The sequence below is a fragment of the Phallusia mammillata genome, chromosome 3 (genome assembly GCF_965637545.1).
Source record: "Phallusia mammillata chromosome 3, kaPhaMamm4.hap1.1, whole genome shotgun sequence".
NCBI classification, from domain to species: Eukaryota; Metazoa; Chordata; class Ascidiacea; order Phlebobranchia; family Ascidiidae; genus Phallusia; species Phallusia mammillata.
Genome location: NC_137254.1, coordinates 27,599,033 through 27,625,506, shown reverse-complemented (window position 1 = coordinate 27,625,506; position 26,474 = coordinate 27,599,033). Strand labels below are relative to the sequence as shown.

The following is a 26,474-nucleotide window of genomic DNA, read 5'->3' as shown; positions in this document are numbered from 1 at the left end:
CAGCGCTCAGGTAGTTCGTCTTTCAGGTAAACGTCCATTTTTAAGTTGGCCGCTGCAAAACAAAATAAATCTGGCTCACTGTTGTGTTTCTCAATAGTTGCCTTGCAACTTGCCAACATTAATGGTTTATCAAAATCGGCAAAAAAGACTGTTTGGAACTGAAATATTGCACAAAAACTTTACATGTAGTTAAGTTGAATTTATTCGCTAGTTGAAAGGACTCCATGGCACTAAAAAAAACTTTGTTCCGCAGCATTGTATGACTTCTAAAGAAACTCTTAGGAATATCCAATGAACGGCAAAGGTATCATTTGACGAAGCCCAGTCTACCGACCTTTCAGTTTTCTGTACACTTCCATCAGTTGCCCTGGTTTAGGTTCGATAAAAGCGTTTGTTCCCATGACGTATAGATAGTCGAGCTGGCTGGCGTCGACGTGTTTCAACACAGAAATAGCTTCATCTTCGGTAATGCTTGTGTCCACCTCTGCCAACCCATGGTCGCTGCAAAGACGATATCATTGGGAATGTGCTAATTTTTAATGTAGCCTATAAATATCACCAGCATTTAAACGTTTGCGGGTTGAGGTTTTGTTCCGGTTCGGGCAAATTAGGCTAAACCCCTTTCGTTTAATTTGAATTCAACCCATCATCTACATGGAAACTCCAAAAGAATTTTAAACGTGCACTGTTTTTTTTTTTTTGATACGCCCTATAGCCTAATAGCTGTCATCTCGCGTATCTTGCAGTTGAAGAAAAAAATGACAAAATATAATACAGACTGCATTTTTAATGGTTTTACGAAAATTGTAATTGGCGGTTCGGTTAAAGAAATAAACCGGTTCGACTCTCTGATTTTAACCACCGGAATTTTAGCGTTTTGTAGCCTGCAGCAGTTTTTCCTATTCTATTTCCGCGGAGCTCAAAAGTTTACGTTCAACTGTTTTTAATGTATGAAACTACCTACATTCATACAAAACAAATTACCATCATGATTTAAAAGCGATTTGTTTAATTTTTGCGTCTTTAAAGTTGTATATGCCTATGGTAATCTGTTAAATGGACCGATCCTATAATAAATCTGTTTTGCAACCTAATTAAAAAACAAAACTGCGCTCTTATCTCTGTAATAGCAATGCTATTTTGTCAAAAATTAAACTGTTGAAGTTGGTAACAGTATGCTTTATTACGTATTTGTCGCCTAAGATATTAAAACCGTCCGGAATTTTACTCCTGCAGATATGGTAATCTTAGCCAAATCAAACATTGCAACTTTGAAGCATGCGTTTCGTGAATAGTTAAAAAACAGCTAATAAACGTTCATGTAGACCAGGGGTGGGCAAACTACGGCCCGCGGGCCGCATGCGGCCCGGCAAAGGAGTTCATGCGGCCCGCCAAATGTTTCCGAGTAACGCTGAATAGTACTATGAGCACAGGCGCAGAGTTTTAAAAATACCGGGGGTGCGACTTGCCGATACCAATACCATGTGCAGTATCTGTACCCGTACGATACTTTGGAACTAAACACAGATACTTTTCACGTGCTTTAGCCTGCCACGTTATTATGCAAATCGTCACTTGACACAATTTCTTCGTTCGATAAAAGTAAAAGCGATTCACGTTTTCAAATACAGCCCACTTTGCACTGTTGACGCCCAAACTTTGACACAAGGACTTCATTAACAAAAAACGTGGTTCAGCCGTTGTTGCAACAAACGCTTGTTTTTTTGAAACAATTACAATTGTAGCGTTTCAACCACTGTTTGTACAATCATGAACAAACGTATTTGCATAAAGCTGAAAATATACTATGTAATAATTTTGCGCAGGGGTGCACAACCTGCGGCCGCAATCTATTTTGCTAAATATTTTGATTTTCAAACTGCTAAAACAGATTTCGTGGGACTGGAAAAAACATTACCAGTCTAGTAACCATATGCGCCAGGCTTTTTATCCGCTTATTATGTGCAAACAATGCGAAAAAACGGGCACTGCAATCGCCACAATACAGTTTATAACGTCATAAACAGTTAGCTCCGTTCAGTTAAACTTGTGCACAAGTTAGATTTTTAATCAGAGCATCTTAGGCGACTTTAAATGGTATATATATGATACAAACCTTATCCTTTACATCAGTTGTTTTAAAACAAAACAACAAGCAAGCAATTGGCGGCCGTTTGTGAAATACCATGCGGCCCGATAAGATTAAAAACTTTTGAATGCGGCCCTTGCACTGAAAAGTTTGCCCACCCCTGATGTAGACCAACGATCACGATATCATCTATAAACAGGGTTGCCATACCGTCCATATTTCTAAGATTTGTCCTTACTTTGAAGGGCTATGTCTTAGAAAAGTTTATTATCCTTATTTCTAAGAAATGTCCTTATTTTTGACTTGAGCCTTTCTTTTGTCTTATTTTCAACAATTACTGGTCAAATCCCCGCTACAAGTAAAAGTAAACCTAGACCTGAGCTGTTGTGAGTTGCACTTAGTATTTTCTACGAACAAGAAGTGGCTGGAACAGATTGTTTCTGCCAAAATATTGCATATGATATGTCATGGCTCGTATAACTGCAAAAGATTTGTCCAAAAACGTTTGTTTTGTGTGAAAATTTCATTTTTCGATTGTCCTTATTTTTGGTTTCAAGTCGATGGCAACCCCGTCTATAAATTATAGTTCGCCAGGCCTGGTGGAGGCTAGATTTTGCTATGCCTACGCCTTGCCCCGTGGAAATGCTTGCGAGACTGATTTGATTCGGTATGGCGTCTTCAATGGCTCCGGCTTGACAGGATGTTTACTTCAGAAACATTGTTTGTCGAACAAAATTTAACTTGGATTGATAATCATAACTAAGTTAATCTTACCAAAACTTTTTATCGTGGAGTATATAGCTTGTATGGACTTAAATCTATCACACTTTGTTATTGGTTTTTATGTAGGCTTATGCTTTTTTACTGAACAACATTAACCTTGTGATGATTATATCGAGTTGATCCTGAAGTCCAGACTGTTTCACTTTCTCCAACAGATAGAAAATTGTCCTGTTCACTTTTGACATTGTTTCATTTGCGACAATCTCGGACCAGGGCCCATATATGTGGCTGAGATCGTCTGGCTTAAAAATATAAAATGTTGAGCTTTAGCTATCCTCTCGTGATTAGTTAATCGGTAACCTATTACGTTTTTTATTATTCATTCAAAAGTCGAGATTTTACACCTGGTTAATTTCGTGACTGGGTTAAATTACGTTGAAACTGTTTTGGCTGAAAATAAATAGTCGAGTGTATGAGGAAAATGCTGCACTTAGTGGATTCGAATCCCACCGCATGATTGATTCCGGCGAATCTGTGATAATAGCCCACTAAATTGCACAAAGTTAATAAATGTAGGCTACTACATAACTTACGTGGGGAAAGTAAGCTGCTATAAAGTCCAAGCCCTGTTCAGTAAACCATGACATAAAGCTGTCCACGTGACTCCTCCAGCCTACTTCAGTTGTCGCTGTTTCAGGGATCAACGGGACACGCAATGTAGCTGTTCGGCCCCCTATCTTTGCATAACTCCCAGGATAATGGTGACCTCCGCTTTTCAAACCCTTTACGGAATTAAATAAATGTACAGGCTTACCATTTTTTAATCTGAACACAGGCTGATATAAGCTACTGCTAATTTCTCGTGAAATTTGGTTTTGGGACAGGGAAAAGTTACACACAAAGCATTTCTAAACGTCTCTAAACACCACATTTAGAAAGCAAATTAAAATAAATCATCTTTTTTTCATGCCGCTTATCTTGGTTTCAATCAATGTAATGATATTTGTCAAAAGGGCCCAAAGTTACGCAAATATTGTTCGCAAAATATGAGACTTTTGGAATTTCCAAAAGAAAACACTATATACACTAATGGCGTGGCGTAGCCTAATTATTTTATCTAATGCTTATTTTTTATGTTTCAAGGAACAATTTTGCTTTTCCTTAGACTCTGACACCAATACCTGTTTTACAGCGGTTATCCATATCGGTTCTCCACCCTTATCCCACCATTCATCATCCAAGTATGTCGGGTAATAGTTCAAACCTGGCGGTGGCTCACTCAGACTCATTTTGCAGTTGGTGGTCACGCCGTGCGACTCGACATAAAGCCCTGTGAAAATAGTGCGAGAATGGTCGCAATAAAAGTGCAGTGTTATGGCCATTAGTTTATCTTTTAGGATGGGTTGACAAAGAGAATTAAACTTCTACTGCAAATACTAATCCTTTACTCCAACCCTGATAGCCATAATTAACCGTCAGCATTTTTAGAAGTTTCAGTAGCTTATTTTCGAGTAGCTGCAACTATAACTTTCCTGCAATGCAAAAGTAAACACTATCGCCTATAGCTCAAGGGTCCACAACCTTACTATTGACGGCCGCATTATTGTATTGTATTTTGTTCACGTTAACTTGAGCCCTTGCCCCTGATATCGTCTATTGCTGCCAAGTGTCGTGATTTTTGTAAATTACTGATGTAAACGTACAGGTTTTATCCCATATTGTCCCATTCACCAAAAGGTTTCTAACTTTATTTTGGCCACTTGTTTGCAAACAATAAACGTACAAAACCTGCCAAATGGTAACATATCATTCTACACCCATAAATTTATTCAGATCACTTTTTAAAGCCAAATAATGTCTAGCAAAGTAGTTCTATATACATCACAACCGCCAATAGGCTAACATATGTTTTAGTCCGTGGTGGGATTAACTTTTTTTGCCAGTCGGTTCTGTCACGAAAGTCATATTTTTTATCCGGTTCTGTTACAAAAAGTCTATTGACTGTCACCAGTTAACCGTTTTCTATCGCATAACTGTGTTCATAGGCGCCAAGTTTCACGAAAATACAATGTGGCGAACGAAAATTATGACGTCACATTGAGTGTGACGTCACTAATGCGTTCAGCCACGAGATCCTTAACCTAAATCTCAACAAACTTCCAATAGAATGCAACGTTATTTAAAATGAAATGAAACGAAAAATTTGAAATATTTTGGAACACATTGCTGTAACGTTTATCGTTGGTTCAGCAACGTGCAAAAAATGTTGCGTCAAGTGTTTGTTGCTTTGTATCACCCGAAATAACCATTATTACAAAACATTACCATTGTGCGCAAACAGTTGGGAGTTGACGTCATAATGAAGGTACAAACAATTTTGTGGTTTTAAGGAACGTTTGTGACTTTTTTGGCAACACGCTTGTTTTCAAAGCAAAATCTATTCTGTTTTTCTGTAGATTTTACGATGTTTCGTGCAAAATCGCTACAAACCAACCAAAATATCCACGGTGGCCGCCACCGTGCTGTATAAGCCACTGATACAGTGGTATAAACCCAAGGTGGCAGCGCCACACCGCCTACTCGCCTATGACTGTGTTAATAATAAACTTTGTACTTTTTTGCGTTTTCAGCACTTATGTACCGTGTTAAAGCATGTTTACTTTATGTTTCACGAGCACTTCATGTACAGATTTGAGACAAAAGAAATTTCTGTTGTTAACATTTTTGTAATACACTTTGTTACTTTTTGTTTAATTGCTCTTGTATTGTCGCCAAGCATAAAACTTTCAAGCCCAAGTGCAGTTTAAAATCTCAAGAGGCAAATGCAAATTTGTATTTCGTATCACAGAACCAACTGCTTAAAGTCATATGGCGTTTACCTGTGGCCAATGTTTCATGACAAGGGTTGGTATAGGTTGGAAAAGGGGGCTTCATATATTTCGCCCAAACTCCATTATCTTGGAGGTGTTTAAATGCCGGTATCTGGTCCTTGTGACCAGCATAGTAATGTCTACAAAACAACACAAATCTTTGAGGAAATGTTTAGTGTTTTTCACCACTTAGTTCAAGATGTCTTTAAGTTATAAACATTTTCTATCATTCCCGATAAAACAAGAGCGAAGTATCACAAGTAAAACTTACCCAGTTCCGTCAAAAATGACCAACAACAACTTGCTTGCGCTAGCCAGGTTCAGCGATACCACACAAAGAAATATAACAACAAGAAATATACCCCTGTCGACTGTTTGATTACTAGCACGGAGTGTCAAACAACTCATTGAATACACGTTACAACAGCAAGACTGTAATAGCAGAATAACCTATCATTTAACCAAAAAACACACCCATCATCTACTATTTTCTTTCACAATTATATTAAGTTTGTCATGGTGTTATCCACAGAACTCGTTCGCAAACGCATTTTTAATCGATATATGTCTTTTAAGTTTCGACCGAAGTATATGCGCCTTACATCTCTATCGCAATTTGTTTGCAATGTTTGAAACGAGCTACTGTACGTACGCCCAATAAAGTTGCGGTCTGGCCTTTTTCACATTTATTTACCCGCATTGCACCTAGCCTAGGCTATGATCTCTGTGGGGTTATAACGTCCCGACTACAGAAACTATAGCTAATTAATTACAAAAGACATTTAAGAACGCACATATGTTGTTGTTTTAACCTAACCGGAAGCATATCGTATGCCATTGCTGGCATGGTGAATGTAAATAACGCCCTTTATTTTGCATTAGAGAAATAAAATTACATATGTCAACATTCGCGGCCGATTCTATTGTAATATTGCAGATCCTCACCTACTTTGGAAACCAAAATGTTTTGAAAAGGACTATAACTTGATTGTACGTATAGGCTATGTCGAAATACGTGGGTGGAATGGTGAAACAGTCAAGGTCCGAGCATGCCCACAGTCACCTTGGACTTGGCGTGCAATGCTATTGCTACTTTTATCACATTGGGAAAAGATGAAAAAATACCATCAAAACAAATTAAGTAAAAGAGTTAGTTTTCCAGGCGTTTTGTCGGTGATTATGAATAAAACAAACCTTTTCATTAAGAATATATAGGCCTACAGGCCCTAGCAACACTAAACATTTGAAACGAACCCTTTTCAAACTTTTTGTTGAGGGGACAAAACACTTAAATAAAATAGGTAATTATGTATTTTCTGACTAAAAAACTCAATTTATCTGGGATTGAAAAAAGATCTTTTCCTGCATGCAACCCGTCTCCCATGTGTATTGTACTTTTCATCTAAATTGGGTGATTTGGGAACTTTCATTTACTAATTTATATTAATAACTTTGTCATACTTCGGCTAATACTATTTTATTGAAAGTATTTTTTTGTGTTGCGAACGTGGGAAAACACGTGTCGCGAAAACCGGAAGTTTTATGCTTACATCACTCTGATGAATACAAATTTACGTGAAATAAAACCGGTTTTCAAATCTTTTGTTAAAGTTGTTCAATTTAAACGTAGTGAAAGATTTGAAACAAGAAATTTTGGTTAGGATCTTTAATTACAATTCATTTAAAACTAAACGAGGATATTTTACGTGTACAAAAGTTGAATAGGGCAGTTTAGCAGTTTGTGTCTGTGTCAGTTTTCAAACAGCATAGCCGGAAGGTTTTTGGAGCCTTACAATGTTACCTCATCGCAGCGTCCTTGTGATTGGAATTCTGGCAAGTGAAAACAATACATTTTAGTAGGATTTAAACAACAAACTAATACATTTTTACATTTGTTAGAGTAAAAGTTTTACAAAAAAGTTTAGAGTAAAAGTTTTACAAAAAAGTAAAAGTTGCCGATTTATAATTACTTTGTTAGCTATTATTTCTAACCTGACTACAGGTTTGGAATTTTCATACCAAATGGAATTTTCACATAAGATGCAGTGGTGGGGTTCAAATTTTCCTCAGCCGGTTCTCTCACAAAAGTCTTATTTTTCAGTCGATTCTGTTACAAAAAGTCCATTGGCAGCAACTATAACTAACCATGCTAAATGGTTCGCTAATCTTATAAAATTTCGTGAGACGGTTTTATAGAATCGGTGAGAACCGGCTGAATCCCACACTGATACATGCCCAAACAAAAGAAATCATGTCATAAATGTCCTTGGATTAGGTGCTACAAAAATACATGAAAATTGAAACAAATTGTGTTTAGACATTGTCAAGTTATTGCTATGCTGGGAAGAACAAGGCAAACACCAAATGGATACAAGAAATAGATGGAGTAAAAAGTTTCAAAAAACTTTTGAGAACAAAAACAAATGTAATGGTCATGTTTGCCAATGATGGTAAGGTTATGGGTTTCACAGGTTTCAATATCAATCTTATACCTAAATTGATTATAATTGACAGAGAATGCTGCTACAAAATCATTCGACGTATATGGGGAATGTGCTACGGAAATGAAAGGTACTGCTACATTGGCATGGGTGGACTGTAGCACAAAAGAAGGCAAAAAGGTAAAGGTTTTAATGTAGAAGCATTTAGACCAGTGGTTCTCAAACTTTTTAAGCATGTGGCGCATTGAAGAACTAAAATTTTCTTCTGTGGCACACTTCCCAGGTAAACATAACAAAAGTTGTTAAAAAAGGGTCATGTCTAAAACTGCGGGCCCGCTTGGCTCACTTGGCCCGCTTGGCCGAACACTTTGGATATTATGGGCCCGGAGTTTTTCCTTGCAAGAGACGCGACAAGCACTGGATATAGCAGGCCCGCAGTTTTTATACTGCAAGAGACGCGACAAGCATGAAGCACTGGATATAGTGGGCCCGCAGTTTTTCAATTGCATAAAGTGCTGGGCCAAGCGGGCCAAGTGATCCAAGTGGGCCCGCAGTTTTAGACGTGACCGGTTAAAAAATGGTAATTTTCAACTTTAATGTGATAGGTAATGATGCTTTTTATTACCAATAACAAAAATATAAGCTTTGAAAGGTTGATATGCACACCAGTATATATTTTGTCATGAAGTCCTGAAGCACCACTGAATGTTTGTACTTTAAAATAGAGATTTTACAATTTTGCGGCACACCAGGAAATCTCTCTGACATGCCACACAGTTTAAGAATTACTGATTTAGACATTACATCGCAATTACGCTACACACAATGTGTACACTGTTTTACTTATAAGATAGCCTTCTACTTCCAACAAACTTGAGTGTCATGTACTGGCTAAACTAACCAATATGGTCAATGTCCTGACACCGCTTGCCCTGATGGACCAAAACAGTGTACACTGTCCTGAGATGTACACTGAATTTTTTTACTAACATGCGCTTTTTATGGTTGATGGTTATTGTTCAATGTAACATGGTTGATGGTTATTGTTCAATGTACTTTTTTAGCTTTGTAAGAAGCAAAAAGCTGCTCCAAGCCCAGTACAGTTGCAACATTACAAGGATGGAGAATTTAGTTCAATTTATGATCGAAGATATACTGTCAAGGTATGTGAGCTAGGTCGGCCTATAAAGATCATAACATTCTGTTTCATATTACACTCCAATATGTATTAAATATTAGTAGTGTTATATTACATTGCTATCAGGTGTATATGAAGAAATTCCATTTCATCAAGATTTTTCTCATGATTATCCAGAATACAGAATGAACTAGAATATAATTAGAATATAAATATATAAAAGAATATAAAATATGTATTGAATTAGAATATAGGATAGGCTTCATTTGTGATTCGGTATTTATTACATTTTTTGCAATTGTTTAAAATCATCCAGACTACTGTTTTAGTTTTGTGTGTAAGTTTTGAATGAAATCTTCTCGATATGTTTATGATCAATATCTAAGATTGCAATGGTTTTTTAATACTGGTAAATCAAGATCGATTTATTACTTTTCTAGTCACTGAAAGCTTTTCTATTGGATCCAAAATCAGATGGTCCTTGGGAAGAGGAAGATGATGCGAAAGATGTTGTTCATATTGAATCAGAAAAACAACTGAACAAACTGATCAAAAAGAACCAGCCCATGCTTGTTATGTTTTATGCACCTTGTAGGTTTTGAATGTTTTTAAACTTGTAGTAATGGTGTAGCTGCAGTGTGTCTACCATCTGTCCACCAATTGTGCCCTCAACTTCATCGCGCTTTTTAGCGTCTGAACGTTGCGCAGCTATATCCCGCTTGGTGAATATTTTAGCATAATTGTGCTGCTACGGTTTTGCCCGGCAAAATGAACTCAACTCACCCACTTCTAGATTGTTAAACCTGTGTTTTAAATGTATATGCCTACATTCACAGTAGTGTTTCTGTTACAGGGTGTGGTTTTTGCAAGAGATTTAAGCCTGTGTTTTCTGAAGTGGCAACTGAAAAAAAAGGTGAAGTGGTAAGTTTAATAGTCATAATCATCACATAATATTTGTAGTAGTAATGTGTGGTGCCAATTATGTAATATGTTTTTGTTTGTAGATTATGGCTGGCATCGATGCTCAGGGCAACAAAGATTCTGCTTCAATCCGTGAAAAATACAACATTACTGGTTTTCCAAAGACGATTTACTTTGAGTAAGCCTCTTTTTGTCCTTGCCCCTTTTCTTGCATCCTGACGCTCAAAACCCTATTACATGTTCACATTTTGTTTATTTCCAGTGAAGGAAAACAAAAGTTTGAATACTCAGCCGGGCACACTAAACAGGAACTAATCGATTGGCTTAATGAGTAAGTTTACATAATGTAATACAGATTTCATTTAGAGTCAAATATTTGTAGTCTATAAAAATGTAAAAGGTGTGTTATCTTACAACTAATGTAATAATGTTTTCTGTTTTGTGCAGTATTCTTTAACATAAATACTGTGTGTTTTGTAAATAATACAAGAGTTGAGAAGTGTGTTTTATGAGGCCCCAAAAGTATCAAGTTTCCATTTGCTTTTTACATTTTATGTGTCCCTAAATATATTACATCTATAGTTTTTATAACCATTGTGTTTATGCACTTTATTGGACCATGTACCTCTAACTTTTGCACCATAACTTGGTAACTAAACATTGACTAATATGACTGTATATTGTGACCTTCAGCCCTAGTGAGCCAAAACCCAAAGAGGCGGAAGTCGAATGGGCAGAAAGTGAAAATGATGTCCATCACCTGACTGCTGAAAACTTTGATTCCTTTATTGCTGAGAATGAAAAAGTCATGGTTTTCTTCTATGCCCCATGTAAGTCAGTTTTAACTGTAAAAACTGGTAAAGTTGTTGTATAATTATTATGTCCTGCTTTTAACGCCTTATTTTGCATATTTAATCAGCTGTTTAATCAACCAGCATGTGAATATTGACAACGACAACTAACACATTTTCACATAAATCTTATAAGTTTGTTCTGTCATCAAGATTTTTGTTCAGTGTTACTGTTTGACTTTTTTAATGCAACAATTGACCGTTGGTAATTTAGTGGGCAAAGGGCGTACTGCTGTGTGGTTTGTTTTGATTTTCGATAAACATACCGTTCTAACGCTTCGTGCGTTCGGTCATTGTCGGCGTGCAATTTGCCCAAGGCCAAAGTACGAATAATGACACATATAATTGTTATTCTCAACGCCAAGTAAAGATGGACCGTTCCTTTAAATCTGTTTTTTTTTATCTTTCAAGCATTCATTATGTATCAGTGAACCCACTAGCATTTTTAACCGTTCATTAGAATTTCTGCAAAATTCATGTATAATTGCACAGAATCGACATTATCCATATTTTCATCAACAAAGTTCGTATGTCTTATGTTAAATACGCAGCGAGTAAATGCTTCGGGCTTACTCTTAACCGGTTTGCGGACTAAGGGGTATTATTTATAGCCAACTTATATGAAATAAACTTGCTTGCTTTATAGGGTGCGGACATTGTAAGAGACTCAAGCCGGATTGGGATCTAGCTGCTACTCAACTGAAAGAGGACGAGGCCCCAGAAATGCTGGCTGCGCTTGATGCCACGAAATATAAAGAAATCGGCGACCGTTTTAAGGTATCTTGATAGCTTTTAATACTATTTTTAAGGGACGTTTTCCGCCGGGTTGTATTGCAACAGCTGCTAAAAACGCATAAAATGTCTTTCTTTTCACTCAAATGTGCATGTCAATTAATTAGTGTAAAATTAGGCAATTTCAGTAATATGTTAAACCTTTTAAATCACTGTACTAAAATGCATTTGTGTTAACCTATAAGACCAGTGACTTTGTGTGATTATTTATTCCGTGTGTTATAGGTTACCGGTTACCCAACTATCATATACTTCGAAAACGGGGAACAGAAGTACGATGCATCGTCAGCATTCACCCGAAGCAAGGACGGAATTATTGCCTACATTAAAGAGTAAGTTAAAAAAGTTTTTGAAGGTTGTAATATAGTTTTCATATTTATGAATTCAAGTCTTTAGCGCTTATATTTCGTACTCTGCACATATTCATTGAAAAACAAACAAACAGGCAAGTCGAAACTTACATAGAGTGTATGTTAAAAGGCCCAAACGCTTGGTCACCTTGCATACCCTGTTGCCTTATGATTTTACATTTTTACCTTCAGAAAAATATCGTTTTACCAAAAATTTGAAAAATATTGTTTCAACCAATTACCTAAAAACGTTACGATAGTTTCACATAGACGCGGTTTGAAGTTATTCCAAACTTGTTTTTGAAACATATTATAGCATAGCACAGTCGTGAACCACTTCGCCAAGCAGTATCCGGTTTTGGTTACATTTGATTTCGTGAAGTACCAATTATAAACGCTTGATTGTGAGATGGCGTGATGCCGTACAAAAAATCAATACCTGATATAAGCACGCATATGTGAGGACAAAAAATATTACATCAGCCTACTTGTCAGTTTATAAATCAGATTTACAGACTCATATAAACAAGTTTTAGAAAATTATATGTTTTATAAAATTACATGTACCAAGATCACCTTCGGCACATTATCGACTATGTTAAACCGTCAGGGTGGTTGAAAGCATAGCTTTTGTGCCGCCCGCGATCGAAACAAGTGCAGTAAATAATACGCTCTTCCTCGAGTAGAAGGTATCCATTGTGAGCCGGAAAGAACGCTTCCATTCTTTGTGACAACATAAACACATTCTCTTTGTTGCAACCATCGGCACCTGCAGGAACTTTGAAACAGTTGTAACTAAGTGCTAGCAGATGTGCTTAGCGGTAATGATATTTAGGTCTTAAAACATAAAGGCAATTAGAACAGAAATTTTAGCCCTTAGCTACAAAAGCGTTTCTCCTGTGCGACCCGCGAAGTATTTAAACCCCTAATATGGCCTTTCATTCACTTAGTCTTGGACCGCCCTGGTCTATGCTTTAAACTCGCTGAAAAAGACTATGTTTAAATACCATTTGATAGCTTAAGTGTTAAAAAGCGATTAAAACAATTTCACACTCCTTGGCTATGCGATTTTGGTTTCCGATTTTAAGTCACGAAATCATGATACAATGTCACAAAATTATGATACAAAGTCATGAAAGCAGGTTACAATTACAATCCACTTTCAACTAGCCGTATCTTTCGTGAAACTCTTGTTAAATTTGTGAAATGTAAAAACCAGTGCGAAGCCACCACCGCCACCTGAAAAGCCATGGACAGAAGTGGAGAGTGACGTAGTACATTACGATGACGCAACGTTCAAGGCTGGAGTGAAAAAGAAGAAGCACGCCCTCATAATGTTCTATGCACCCTGTAAGTATAATCAAGTTCACTGTACTTTAAAGGGTTCAAGCCTATGAAAGAGTTAAATCCTGAAAAGTATTTTGAGTCTAAATGTCCCCTATAAACGTTTACAACCTTACTTCATTGTTTAGCAAACCTATAAAATAAATAAACCTTGAAAATGGGATTTGTAGCCTAAATATCTGAAACACGACATGCTGTTCTGATTATAATTTTCAGCAACTATTTCAATTTTACAACAAATTGTCCCAGGCGTTTTTTTGACCCAACCAGTATCTTTCATATTTAAACATTCCCACAAGGCAGGCAACGGTGCTTGTGGTTCGACTTTTGATGGGTTTACAGCTAAGCCTTTCGTAGCTCAGTAAGCAGGGCGCGGATTCCGGAAAGACTCCTGCCGAGGATTCGAATCCCACCGCATCCCTGCTTTTTCTAGCCTGCGCTTTCCCAAATGGAAATGCTTAGTATTTCGCCTTAAATAGGCCTGGGGTACAGTGAACGTTCCTATAACAACGAAATTGTATTTTAGAAACAAAGCATCGTGTCAAGATAGAAGTTGTGGCCGAAACCAACAATCGAAATAAAATATACACTGCAATTGATTTAACAATACTATTGAACCAAAAAGTGACCACAGATGTGAAATATGTTTGCTATTTTTAGGGTGTGGTCACTGCAAGAAAGCAAAACCAGAATATCAGAATGCTGCAGCAAAGTTTGCTGAAGACAAAAAGGTAAAAATTGCACCATAAACAACATTTTGCAAAAATATTTGTCAAAAATGTACTTTAATGTGTAATGTTAACATCTTTACTACTGCTTATCTATAAATCAACAAACGTTTCTTTACCACTAGGTGGTGTTTGGAGCTGTAGATTGTACAACGAGTAAAGACACTTGCGAAGTTTATGACGTCAAAGGATATCCCACATTTTATTATTTGTCTTACGGGAAAAATCCCGCCAAGTATCAAAGTGGCCGAGAGGTACGGTATTATCCGAGTAGATGTAGTTGGTCTTTTAGTACATGCTTATTCTAAACTTTATCATGTAGAATGTAGTAAAACAGCTAAAACAACCTAAAAGATTGAGTTTTAGTGTTTAGAGGCATTAATAAGTTAGAATACAAACCCCAAAATTGCTTTAAATGAGTTTTTCTATATGCAGACAAAACTGTTAACCGCATATTCCGCTTAATCGCATAAGGATCTGGAATCCCAATCGTAGCCATTTGAAAGAAAATCCTCCAGGGCATCGAATACAAACCGGTTAATTGCAAATAAAAGCCAGAAACGTAGTTATGCGATGAACTGTATTCTGTTTTTCAAACGTTTTTGTATGTTCAACAAAGAGTTGAAGTTGAAAAATTATGAACGTGACTTTCAAGTTTGGGCTTATTAAAAAAATCATCCTATTTAAATGAATAGAATCTATAATTGCTTTTGGGACACGAAACTACAAAAAAAAAACTCATCATATTAAAGCCATTGAATTATTAAACTTATATATCTAAACTTCATTATTTAATAGCAAATAAACTTCCATCATTATCATAGTCAAACTAACCAAGTTGTGTTTTTATTTTATTTTTCGGTGACTGCTACAAACAACTGATCGGTTGCTTTGTGCTTCGGTGGTGTGGATGCCCCATCTTTGCCGTTGGTCCGGTTTAAACCGGTTTAAACAGGAACCGGACTTCGTCGACTTCATGTCCGAAAAAACGGGAGTGGCAAAGACTGAGCTGTAGAATGTTTAGCTGGAAATGTAGTATTTAAAAAAATCGACAGAATTCATCTTTTTTCTATATGTAGCACTGCTAGGTTTTTTTCTTGTGGTTTAGGAAAAGTCTGTTACGGTACCATATGAACAAATTTTAAGGGCTTACTATGCAGTAGGCTAATTTGGAAAACATCTTCTAAAATCCCATTTTGGATTGTTTGGACATGAATTCGTTTGTTTGACATCATGCTAAAGGTGTCAAAATTTGATGTAGCCTTAATAATAGCCTCTAGTATATAGCCTTAAAATTAAGCCTTGATATCTATACGCCTTATGTTCTGTAGTGTTTTTTTTTGTTTGACTTTAGAACAAATTAAACGCCAACCGTATGTTCGTACTCCTACAGTAACAAACCTAGCTTGATCTAAAACCGTTGGCATTATAAATGCGAACACATGACAATAATAATGAACAAAAAAACGTATTGGTTGTAAGGAGGTTAAAATGAAATGTTCATCATCAAATGCTTACATTTTTTAACCTCAGGCCTTCGTTTAAATGTCATTTGTAAATAAACCGCATTCCCCTCAACTTTTCGCGCCAAAATTTAAACCTACCACGTGCTTAATGACCCTGACCGCCAAGGTCATTTACCAATGTGCCATAAAATCGTTCCCAATTGTGATTTTCGTATGTTTCCCCCTTAGCAAATACCTATAGGATAAGTTACGGGATGAAAACATTATGTTTTTGACCCACTTGAAGCAATGTTTGGCAAGCAATTGATCTAAACCAGTGTTTTTTAAGCCCTAGTTTGGGAACAACATACAAACATATATTTCAACTCCATACTGTTTCCATACTTAACATTTTTGCTAGGTTTATGAACTGTTATGTGTAGTCAAATTTGTATGAAATCTAAAGAGGGTTAAAAAAACGGTGATATGAAATAAAGTTTTGTATGAATTTCCGCCTTATAGTTTCAATCATTTTTTGTGACGCGCCCAAATTTATATTTTTGTTACGTATAGTTTCAATCATCTACAAATCGAAGTCTTAATTATAAAAGAGAATATTTTGAAAAAACCAACACTTGTAAACTTCTTTTTTTGTGAAGCAAACTCGTAGTTGAATTTATCTCGTTATATGCTTACATTTTTATGAATGAATCAAATTTACTTTAACGGTGTCGCGATTACCTTTTTCATAGGCGTCTCTAATGTTTAAAATGCTTTATCTTACGTCATACTACTCGTACGCCCTTAAAACGTCACGTTATACAGTGACGTCATCATGCATAACGTCACAACTGTGTGTCATAAGAACTGGAAGTGATTACCACGATATACTTCCCCACACAACCATGTGTTATCGGTGTACAGACTAAACCGGTTAATCGGGACAAAACGGTGAACAAATTCGAATTGCGATTAACCGGTTTTGTCTGTACATTACATCTATTATCGCCAAAAAACGGATCTCACTGCGATATAAATTTAGTATCTGAACACCTGTTCACTTGTTTCGTATTTAACGTACCAATAACGAGCTAGTTCAAATTTTTTCCTTAATAATAAGCACGTTTTCTATGCCCGACCACAACTGTAAGCTACGCGACGACATTTTAATTTAGTAATCATGCTATCGTACATAGCATAATAGTATGTACATCACACAATACACTACATGTATATTTATGTAACCGCCTTCAAGTGAAACTTAATGAAATATATAGACTTCGATGTAATGTAGGAATTATATATTACCGCTGTTTGCTTTACTATGAGTGTAGAAGAAGTAGTACATCAATGAAATCCTGTTTAAATTGAACTTTTGTCATGCCTTGTACCCGATTGCCTTACTATGAAGCGAATAAATATGTTGAAGCCAAACCGATTTTGAATTGTTAGCTGGAATTTATGTCTTGTGCTGTAGAAGTTTTCGCTTTAGTGACCAGTCAGTAACATACATGAAATATTGAATATAAAATATCAACTTAAGTGCCAAAAACATTGTATATAGCAAATTTTATGACCGCCGTTTCAACTTCACCTTATTTCATGTTTTCCCAATCTACCAATTTCAGTTATTTGTTAGCTGATCGGTAACATTTAAAAAGAAATCATCACAACTTAAAGGACTTATGCAACAACAGTTATACAGTACTTAAGTTACCATCAAGCAGAACAACACAGTATATTTCCTAGCTAGTTCAGACGCGTTTAGTTTCCTAAAGTAAACTTGTTAGAATTATAATTACAGTTTACGTTGATTTATCTTCAGGAAAAGGATTTTGTGGAATTCCTGGAGAAAATGGAAAAAGCTTCGTTAGCAGACGATGAGCCCGACGAAAAAATAACAGAGAGAAACGAAAGTGACTTTTGGGATGGAATTCCTAATGCTGATCTACTTCATAAACTAACAGGTAGCTTAACAACTACAGATTTAGTAATATAGCACACGCAGGAATGACAGTCTTTGACTTTTTCTGATTTTTTATAGCACACGCAGGAATGACAGTCTTTGACTTTTTCTGATTTTTTATAGCACACGCAGGAATGACAGTCTTTGATTTTTCTGATTTTTTATAGCACACGCAGGAATGACAGTCTTTGACTTTTTCTGATTTTTTATAGCACACGCAGGAATGACAGTCTTTGACTTTTTCTGATTTTTTAATGTGACATTCATTATAATTTAAAAGAGCTTATTAGAGCAGATTTAGGCTGCAGACAGCTTAAATATTTAGCTGTATATACACTCATATAACACTTACACGCACAAAGTCTTTACACAAGATCACCAAGTACAGTATTGGTTTCACAATTCTGAATATCTGACTATACACCATACATGCAGTTTATAACGTTTACATATGCACATCAAATTCCAGTCAACAAGTTCTGGGAACAAGCCTATATTGTTGTATTCAGGCAGTACATGGAGCAACTTTGTACATTCACATCCCCGGGTTCTGGTGACCGCGTACAGTGTTGAGTGCCCGAACTGCCAGTCAATACGACAACATCTCGCCGATACTGCAAAGCAAGCAAAAGACGAAAAGGTAGCATCTTGAACATTTAATTTAACGTCTATAAGTTAACAGCACTATTTGACCCTAATGTAAATATAAAACACGGAATCACAAAATAATTGGCTACAAACAACTGATCAAAAAACAGCACTCCAGTTGTTGGGATTAACAAACTGAAAATCCATGCCTCGCCAAATCTGTCAAAGTTAGTATTTTTATTGCTTTAATATACACAAAATCAAATCGCCAAATTCGGCTCATAGTCGTCGACAGATACATAACATATATTTAAGTACATGAAAATAGCCTAGGTCATTTTCTGCTAGATTTTTCGATTGTTGTATATTCAGGATTTCTTCGCAGTTACCTGCCATTGGCTTTACTGTATTACAAAAATCTCATTTAAAATCAAACACATTTCGTGACTTTACTATTGTCAACCTGTTTTAACAGCTTGGGGTCGAGCTGGCAGTAATTGACAGCGACGTGCATGGCAGCGACATTTACCGGATGTGGACACCTGAAATGGGAACTCCAACCTTGCTGTGGTATGAGAGAGGAGTGAAACGATTCGAATATACCAAATCCCGTGCTACAGAAGATCTAATGGCTTTCCTAAGAAAGTAAGATTTTCATCTGGTTTGATTTAAATACTTTCGCAACCTAAATTCGTAGCTGGGATCAGCCCTGAAGCGTTCATGCAGACCAGCGATCACGGCACACTAATATGTAAATCACAGTATGCTAGGCATATTGAAGGCGTTATACCGAATCAGCCGGTCACTATAAGCATTCCCATATAGCAAGGCGTAGTCTACTCTATATAAATCTAACCTGTGGTGGGGTTCGAACCCATGTGAAGTGATTAAGCGTATTCTATAACATTGTCTGTGATTTTAGCCCCAAGAAACCCGAATCGAAACGTCCTAATCCTGATTGGTCAATGCAGGAATCTGCCGAAGATGTTTATCATTTAGAGGATATTGGATTTGATGCGTTTGCCAGAGACCAAGAAGACATGCTAGTTGTCTTCTACTCAGACAGTAAGTCACATTATTCGAAATTGTATTGTTTTACTATTTATGTTGAATAAAGTATAAACATCTTGAAACCTGTATAACAATGACAGCCACTCATTTTTTACTGGCTACTTTCAACCAAAGGCCGTATTATTATCAGATGAGTTCAGATACCTACTCCACTTGAAAACCTAGAAACCAACCGCACCTTTTTGGCACCCTTTTGAGCTTCTGTATGGTTACTCGGTTGCCCAAACAATAAAAAACAGAATAATTTAAAAGTTTTTTTGCTTCATTATAACAGTTTTTCGCTATATCATAGATGTTTGTTTTTCAGCCAGTTCAGTTTGCTACCAACAGCGGAAGATGTATGAAGAGGCCGCAAAGATATTGGACAACGAGAGACCAGAAGCTACTTTAGCTGCAGTCAATCTGGCTAAAGGTTAAAGTTATAAGTAGCAACCCCCATACATTTACTTACAGTACGCTTTTTGAAATATTAATTAGAAATATTCTTAACGCTGATGGTAGAGCGTATATACAGGGATATCTACCGCTTCTTTGCAGACAAACGTGGCACACTCGTATAAAAATTCAATTGCACGTCTATAGCATATTGTGATTTATACGAGTGAGGGTTTGTACGCATGAACACGACCTAATAAATGTTCGTGGTAATACAGACGAATCCACCTAAATGCATAATGACTGGGCAAATTGGTGATGCGTTTAACCGGATTCATCTGCATATAACTTACATACAGTTCGTTTGTAGGTCGATCTGCCGTTTCCGATAGTTTTTAAGGTCGAAATTATTGTTTTAATGTAGGTCAAAAGCTGAAGAAGAAATACGACATCACCTCACATCCGTTTTATGCATATTTCCGTAAGGGATTCTTCAAATATCCGTATAATGGAAAACCGACAACTGAAGATATTGTAAAGTTTATGAAAAAGTAATTTGTGCTTGATATATTGGAGAAACACAATCTTTTTCGTATTGTTAAAAGTCTTGATTTATAGTAAAAAAATTTGTGTTGTTTTATAGGCCAACTTTTATCGCCAAGCCTAAGTCGGATGAGGGATGGGACACCAGCAGTAGTAACGTGACAAAGTTGAGAAGAAAATCCTTCAAAAAGTTTATTAAGCAACATGACCAAGTCATGGTTATGTTTTATACGGACTGTAAGATATTTAACATTGGCTATGGAAACAAATTAATAACAATACATTAACGTTATGTGTATTGCAATTTAAGGTTGAATTTGCTTTAACTCACAGCGGTCTAAATCATGATACCCCAAGGCTATTAAAAGCTTTGTATAAAATACGGAGGTCTGTTAAATATTATGCTAAATATGTGGACATACAAGGTGCTGTTTTGGTTAATTATTAAGTCATTCTGTCTGAGTATAGTTCCATACAAATTTATTGACAATGGTAGCACTGTAATTATTAGGGATGTGCCAAAACTGCAAATGTTCTGTTTGGTCGAGCACCGAGCATCTCACTCTAATGCTCGGTGCATTATGACGTCACAAAAAATCCCCGGTCACCGGCGGTGTTTTATTGAGCTGTACATGCCCATAAAGAACGCGTTTTCCCACCATCTAATACATTTGAAAAATCATTCGTTTTTTTTCTTGGATACCCTTTAGAACACTAGTTACGTATGTTAGCGGGGCATGAATATGCAAATTTAACGCTCGGGTCAGTTTGTGCAACTGCTCGGCCGAGCACCGAGCATCAAAAACAGCGATGCTCGGTACCGAGTACTCGGGTTCTGGCTCGGCTTGGCCCATCCCTAGTAATTATGGTGATGGTTTTACGAATTTGGAAATAAATAAACGAAATGGATTAATATGTATTTCAATTTTTTTCAACTTAACTTGTGCATCAAAACTTAATTTAAAAAAATTGGATTTAAAAATTCCTTTCTATAACTACTGATTTGTGTCAGTAAAAAGGTGGTAAATTTGGTCTTAATGGCTAAGATTGCTTTGTTTTTGTTTTATAAGGGTGCGGACACTGCAAACGCTTCAAGCCTGACTTCGCCAAAGCTGCTGACATTCTGTCAGAAAAGGGCTCTTCAGCACAGCTAGCGGCCATTAATGGCGAGAAGGCGAAAAAGCTGATGAAGAAATATGACGTCACCGGGTTCCCAACATTGATTTGTTTCAGGTAGTACAATAAAATTATAGATAAAATTTCATACACTTATTTCGGTAATACGACCCTTACTGTTCTAGACCTGATTTATGTAAAATCAAACATGCTTTGCCGAATATGACAAGTTACACCGCTTCTTAACATTTTTGTTGTGTTGGCACTAAAAGTTTAATTTGGTCGTGACTTCTAAGACGTCATATGTTTGTATTCTTTGTTTGCTTGGAAAACCAAATAAGTTGAGACATTTCTAAACTTTGGCGGTCAATGATACTTGGATTTGACAATAGAGCGAATATATTGTGCACAGAAAATAATGTTAACTTGTTGAAAATAAACAAGCAAAAAAACTTAAATTTATTTGCAGAAACGGCAAATTCGACAAAGTGTATCGAGGACCACGTACCACTGAAGGCGTCGTCGCATTTTACGATGGGTAAAAGTCTTAAAATAAACTTGTTCTCGAATGAATGCACATTTTCCTTTTGCTGCCATGTTTAGTTCTTCTGGCCAATCGAAGACTCAACAACCACGAGACCACAAGGCCGAGGACGATGACGTCAATCTGACTAAGCCTAAAGAAGTGACGTCACTGGATCCTGATAACTTTGAAACGTTTCTGTCCGAATCCAAAGAAGCTTTCGTGATGTTCTATTCTCCTAGTAAATGTTGAAACGAGCTTTAAATTGTTTTGTATTTTGTTGATAGTTTTGTATTAAAAACGTTTTAACACTTTATTATTACCAAAACGATTTAGTTAGGCAAGGAATCCAAAATCTATCAAACGCAAACAGACTTTAGTTAAAATGGACCTGGACTGGTCAATGTTATCCCGAGTACTGATTTTTCACAGTGGTTTCAATTTTTTTTGACCTCGTTGCAATTTTAACTTTTACCTTATCTTACATAAGGTCTTTGAACTTTTACCTTATCTCTACCTTAACATATAATTAACTGCTGTTGTACAGACTGTGGAGCTTGCAAAACAGCCAAGGACCCATTTTTCCAAGCTGCACTTGAAGCTAAGGAAGAACATCCTGATTTCATACTGGCAATTTTTAATGCAAGAAGTTACCAAGCGTTTGTACAGGACTACGACATCAAGGTACCTAAAAGTCACCTCAATTGGTCTTCAATTCCCAATTTGTTTTATTTTACTAGTAACTAAAACATGTCACAAACCAGAATATTTGCTAATACTACAATATACCACCTGGAGGGGTTGGCTATGCAATAAAACGGATGTTTTGGGAAAAAGCATGCAATAAACCGGAATCGTCTGATTGTGTGTGTGAACTTTGCCTGAAAATGTTTTCTGTTGATCACATATGTATCTGCTGCAGGGTTATCCTACATTTTGGTACTTCAGCTCCGGTGAAAAACGATTCAAGTACCACGGAGAGAGATCAAAACGGGCTTTCTTGAACTTTCTGTCCAAGTGAGTCTTTAAAAATATGTTTTCTAATTTTCTTAACTTACACTAACCATTTGCCCTTAATTTAAACTTGGCAATGTCATGAACGGTTAATTTAGCTTCGAGTTCTGTTATTTAGTCCCGTTGAGAGCGATGACCCGAGACCACGTGACTCTGGAGCTGAATGGATGAGTGAGTCCGGTCACGTGGAACACCTCAACCGTGAAAACTTTGTACGCTTCCTGAGAAGGCACAGTCACGTGATGGTGTTCTTCTATATTAACAGTAAGAATGACTGTGGTCACTTTGGGCTGTTTTTCCTAGTAAGCACAAAACTGTATACTGTTAACTGCACGTCTTCCACTTGATAAAGACTTCGGAAAAATCTTAACCCGAAGGAAATCGTATAGTACACGATAGTAATAGAAACGATGGTGGAACCAGTTGAGGGGACCCTAAAAACTAACCACCCGTGTAAGGGAAAGATTGGGGTTCGACGGGAAAACAAACCACCGAGTGAAACCCTGCCGGATAGTTTTAAGCGCCGTCAAGTAGAACACACTGCTAACCATTAAAGACTAAACTTACCAAACTTTAAATTTAATGAACAATCCTAGCTGAGAAGATTCACTTTGAAGTTGAACTAGTTTTTACACAAACACTAATACTCAATGTTTTTATGTACAGTGTGTAAGGTATGTCTGGATACCATCAAACCGGAATACGTGAAGGCCGCCGACCGACTTTGGGACGAAAATATCCCATCAAAACTTGCCGTGATTAACGGAGACTGGGAGAGAGATATCGCAAAGAAATATGAAGTGAATTCTTATCCAACGTTCCTATACTTCCAGTAAGTTACCTCTGCATGGTGCTTCATAAGGCGGCTAAACCAGTAGTAGTATGCAAACTGTTTCGAGCTACAGACCTGTTTAAGCAGGTATTACATGGCAAACCGGCCTTAAATATACTAGCTAATGCGCGGTGCACGCCAAATTGCTGCAACTTGTCAGCAATAATTGGGTTGATTAGGTAAGAGTCAGCTGTTTTGTCCTAATAAGGTGTATTCAACATGAGGTGATTGTATTGGTAATATACAGGCATTGTACTTCTTATGTCAAGTCTATATAATGCATTGTTTCTATAAGCGAAAAACAAAGTCTCCAGCAAGGAAACGGGTGGAGGCGAACTATGAGTTACACAACCTTCTAGCGTTAAAAGAACAATATAGACCATTTTCACAGCATATTTCAAATTTATTACGTCGCGTAGCAACAAAAGAATTCAAAAGTAAACCTTTTTATTATTTTTTCTGCAGCAAAGGGGAGAAGAAATACGAATATCGGGGATCAAAGCGAGCAAGCGACTTCTATGAGTTTATGAAAAGGTTTAAATTGCTTTTTAATTGTTTAAGTTGAACAAAAACGTTTCATCGCGTTTTGTACACAGTCCTCGCCAAGGCTTGGCAAAACGACAGAAACCAACTTCCTGGCAAGACTTGCCCGCATCTGAAAGCAAATACGTCACACATTTGGGGAATTCCACCTATGACCAATTTGTCAGTGGTCACGTGAGTAACATACATCCGTTTGGGAGTTTACTTTTATGCAGTTCAACCAATAATAACCGTCTTAAACTGTTAGTTATCCACTTTCAAATATGTCGACAAAAAATTCGCAAAGGCATACAATCTTATATAGTTTCACAAAGAATACTGTTAAAGTATTTAAAAGGTCTCAAAGAAAGTCTACGTATTTTTTTACTGTTGTTTTTGCCCCGCGACTTTCATTATTAAACTCTTTTAAAATTTCCGCATTGATCCTCTTGATTCAAACGATAAAAATCCCCGTTAAATAACTCCCTGTAACATATAGGCAACCTATAACTGTATACTTATTGCTCAATGACCATATTTTGGCTTTTTTACTTCATATTTATTTGCAATATTTGGTGAATGCAGGTGTGTTATAGTACGGTTGATTAACGAAGTAAAATGGCGTCACCCGCTGGTTTATGTTCAACTTCACAGGTAACTTCAGTCGTCATGTTTCACTCTTTGCATTACAATCGATGTGTGAAGGCACGAGAGGAGTTTGCCGAAGCTGCTTCGATTCTAACTGGCGACAACAACGACGTCGCTCTTGGAGCAGTTGACTGCCATCGTGAACCAGAGCAAGGGCGTAAGATCTCTTCCGCTTTGATCGTCTGACTTACAAATAGTCTTCTCAAAGTAACATCTATTTCATCGCTTTTGTTGGCCAAACCAAGTGTTGATTTTTATCCACTACAAACTGCATGGTTTGGGTTGAGCATTATTTGCCAAAACCACCTTTCAAAAGACGAGGTTAGGGGCACGTGTTAAAAAGTCGAATAATTAAAATGTGATACCACATAAAAGTATGATTTTGGAACTGCACTTTAATATAATTCAATTAAAGCTACTTGTAAGTCCAAAGGCTTTCTGCTCTGTTTGTCTTGGGTTCCATGTAATCCAAACTAGTTATCAAAGCGATTGAACTATTACTTATTTGGAAACGGAAAGATATCAGGTAACGTGGATTTCAATTTTGGAAATTTCTAGTTTGTTTAGAACTTTGTTGAATACATTTTTATGTTTGTTTTAGTTGTCTGCTATCATCTTTCGATAAAGAAGTTTCCCTTGTACAAATTTTACCACAATGGCAAGTTTGAACGGGATTTTGTTGTTGACGATGCAGAGGACATTGTCAGCTTTCTTCGTGAAGCTAAACGAAGCACCAAGAGGGACGAATTGTAATGATTTTAAATTTAAAATGCCCTGCCACGCATGGAGGAATTTTCACGCAAATAGCAACTGAGTCGTACGTTTTACCATGTGCAAATTTATGTTCTTGAAACTGTGAAAAAAATGACGGATGTGTTTTGCGTGTGAACTTATTATTGTGTACTTTAATCCACTTCGGTTGAGAGCTAAGCTCTTCCACTAGACTAGAGCATTGCAAGCAATAAAATAATTGATACAAAACTGCAGCATATTATGATTCACACATTACCAACACACTTTTAGTCGTGTGTGCTATACGGTTTTTGGCAAGTTTTTAGCCCTTAGACTGCATCTGTAAGACACTCGACTAGTGGATAACCTGTCTCATTTGCGGAAAAGCTAAAGAAATAACACGGTGGACATTAGCCTGTACAAGGGATATACAGACCGAAATCATTCCACTGACCAATAATTGAGTTCGGGGCTGCATTAATGTGCTACATTTCGTGTCGAGACGCAATAGTAGTTATTGCACATAAGGAGCATTGAGTTAACTATGTTTCTTTATTACTTTCGCTCGAATGCAGTGAAAAGCTTTGTAATAGCCGTAGGCTCCCAGGACGACAGCAAATTTTACCTAGATCTCATCCGTTGTCTTGAAGTGGATGAGATCACGTGCCTTTACCGTTGAAAGTCTCAAAACAATCCCAAAAAATGTTTACAGTTTTGCTATAATTATTTGCATTTTATGCCTCTTATTTTTGAGCGTCCTAGTAGGTGCTCGATCGGTAGTCATCAAGGCGTATAAGTATACTATATACACTTATAAGTGTTGGCGACGCCCAATTTAGAACTTTCGTTTCA

General features: G+C 36.8%; 2 protein-coding genes across 2 annotated transcripts; one reads left to right on the top strand and one right to left on the bottom strand.

Moving 5' to 3' along the window:
- Positions 1-326: 326 nt before the first annotated feature.
- Positions 327-6,090, bottom strand: LOC145219922 (ectonucleotide pyrophosphatase/phosphodiesterase family member 7-like). Its single transcript, XM_080087219.1, has 6 exons — positions 5,954-6,090; positions 5,692-5,822; positions 3,994-4,142; positions 3,406-3,594; positions 2,969-3,114; positions 327-501 (listed from the first exon to the last, which is right to left on the bottom strand). The coding sequence occupies exons 1-6, from the start codon at positions 6,088-6,090 to the stop codon at positions 327-329; spliced, it is 927 nt and encodes a 308-aa protein (XP_079943345.1).
- A 1,196-nt stretch (positions 6,091-7,286) lies between these two features.
- On the top strand, positions 7,287-25,767 carry LOC145219921 (uncharacterized). The gene is made up of 32 exons (XM_080087218.1): positions 7,287-7,515; positions 8,000-8,132; positions 8,197-8,303; positions 9,188-9,286; positions 9,702-9,852; positions 10,115-10,182; positions 10,266-10,360; positions 10,445-10,513; positions 10,876-11,012; positions 11,680-11,810; positions 12,051-12,157; positions 13,395-13,525; positions 14,180-14,250; positions 14,373-14,501; positions 17,491-17,659; positions 18,168-18,298; positions 18,722-18,891; positions 19,169-19,311; positions 19,625-19,729; positions 20,117-20,243; positions 20,336-20,472; positions 21,306-21,468; positions 21,821-21,889; positions 21,955-22,115; positions 22,422-22,558; positions 22,797-22,891; positions 23,007-23,152; positions 23,555-23,720; positions 24,186-24,254; positions 24,317-24,437; positions 24,897-25,047; positions 25,492-25,767. The coding sequence occupies exons 1-32, from the start codon at positions 7,477-7,479 to the stop codon at positions 25,641-25,643; spliced, it is 3,879 nt and encodes a 1,292-aa protein (XP_079943344.1). The 5' UTR covers positions 7,287-7,476; the 3' UTR covers positions 25,644-25,767.
- Positions 25,768-26,474: the final 707 nt, after the last annotated feature.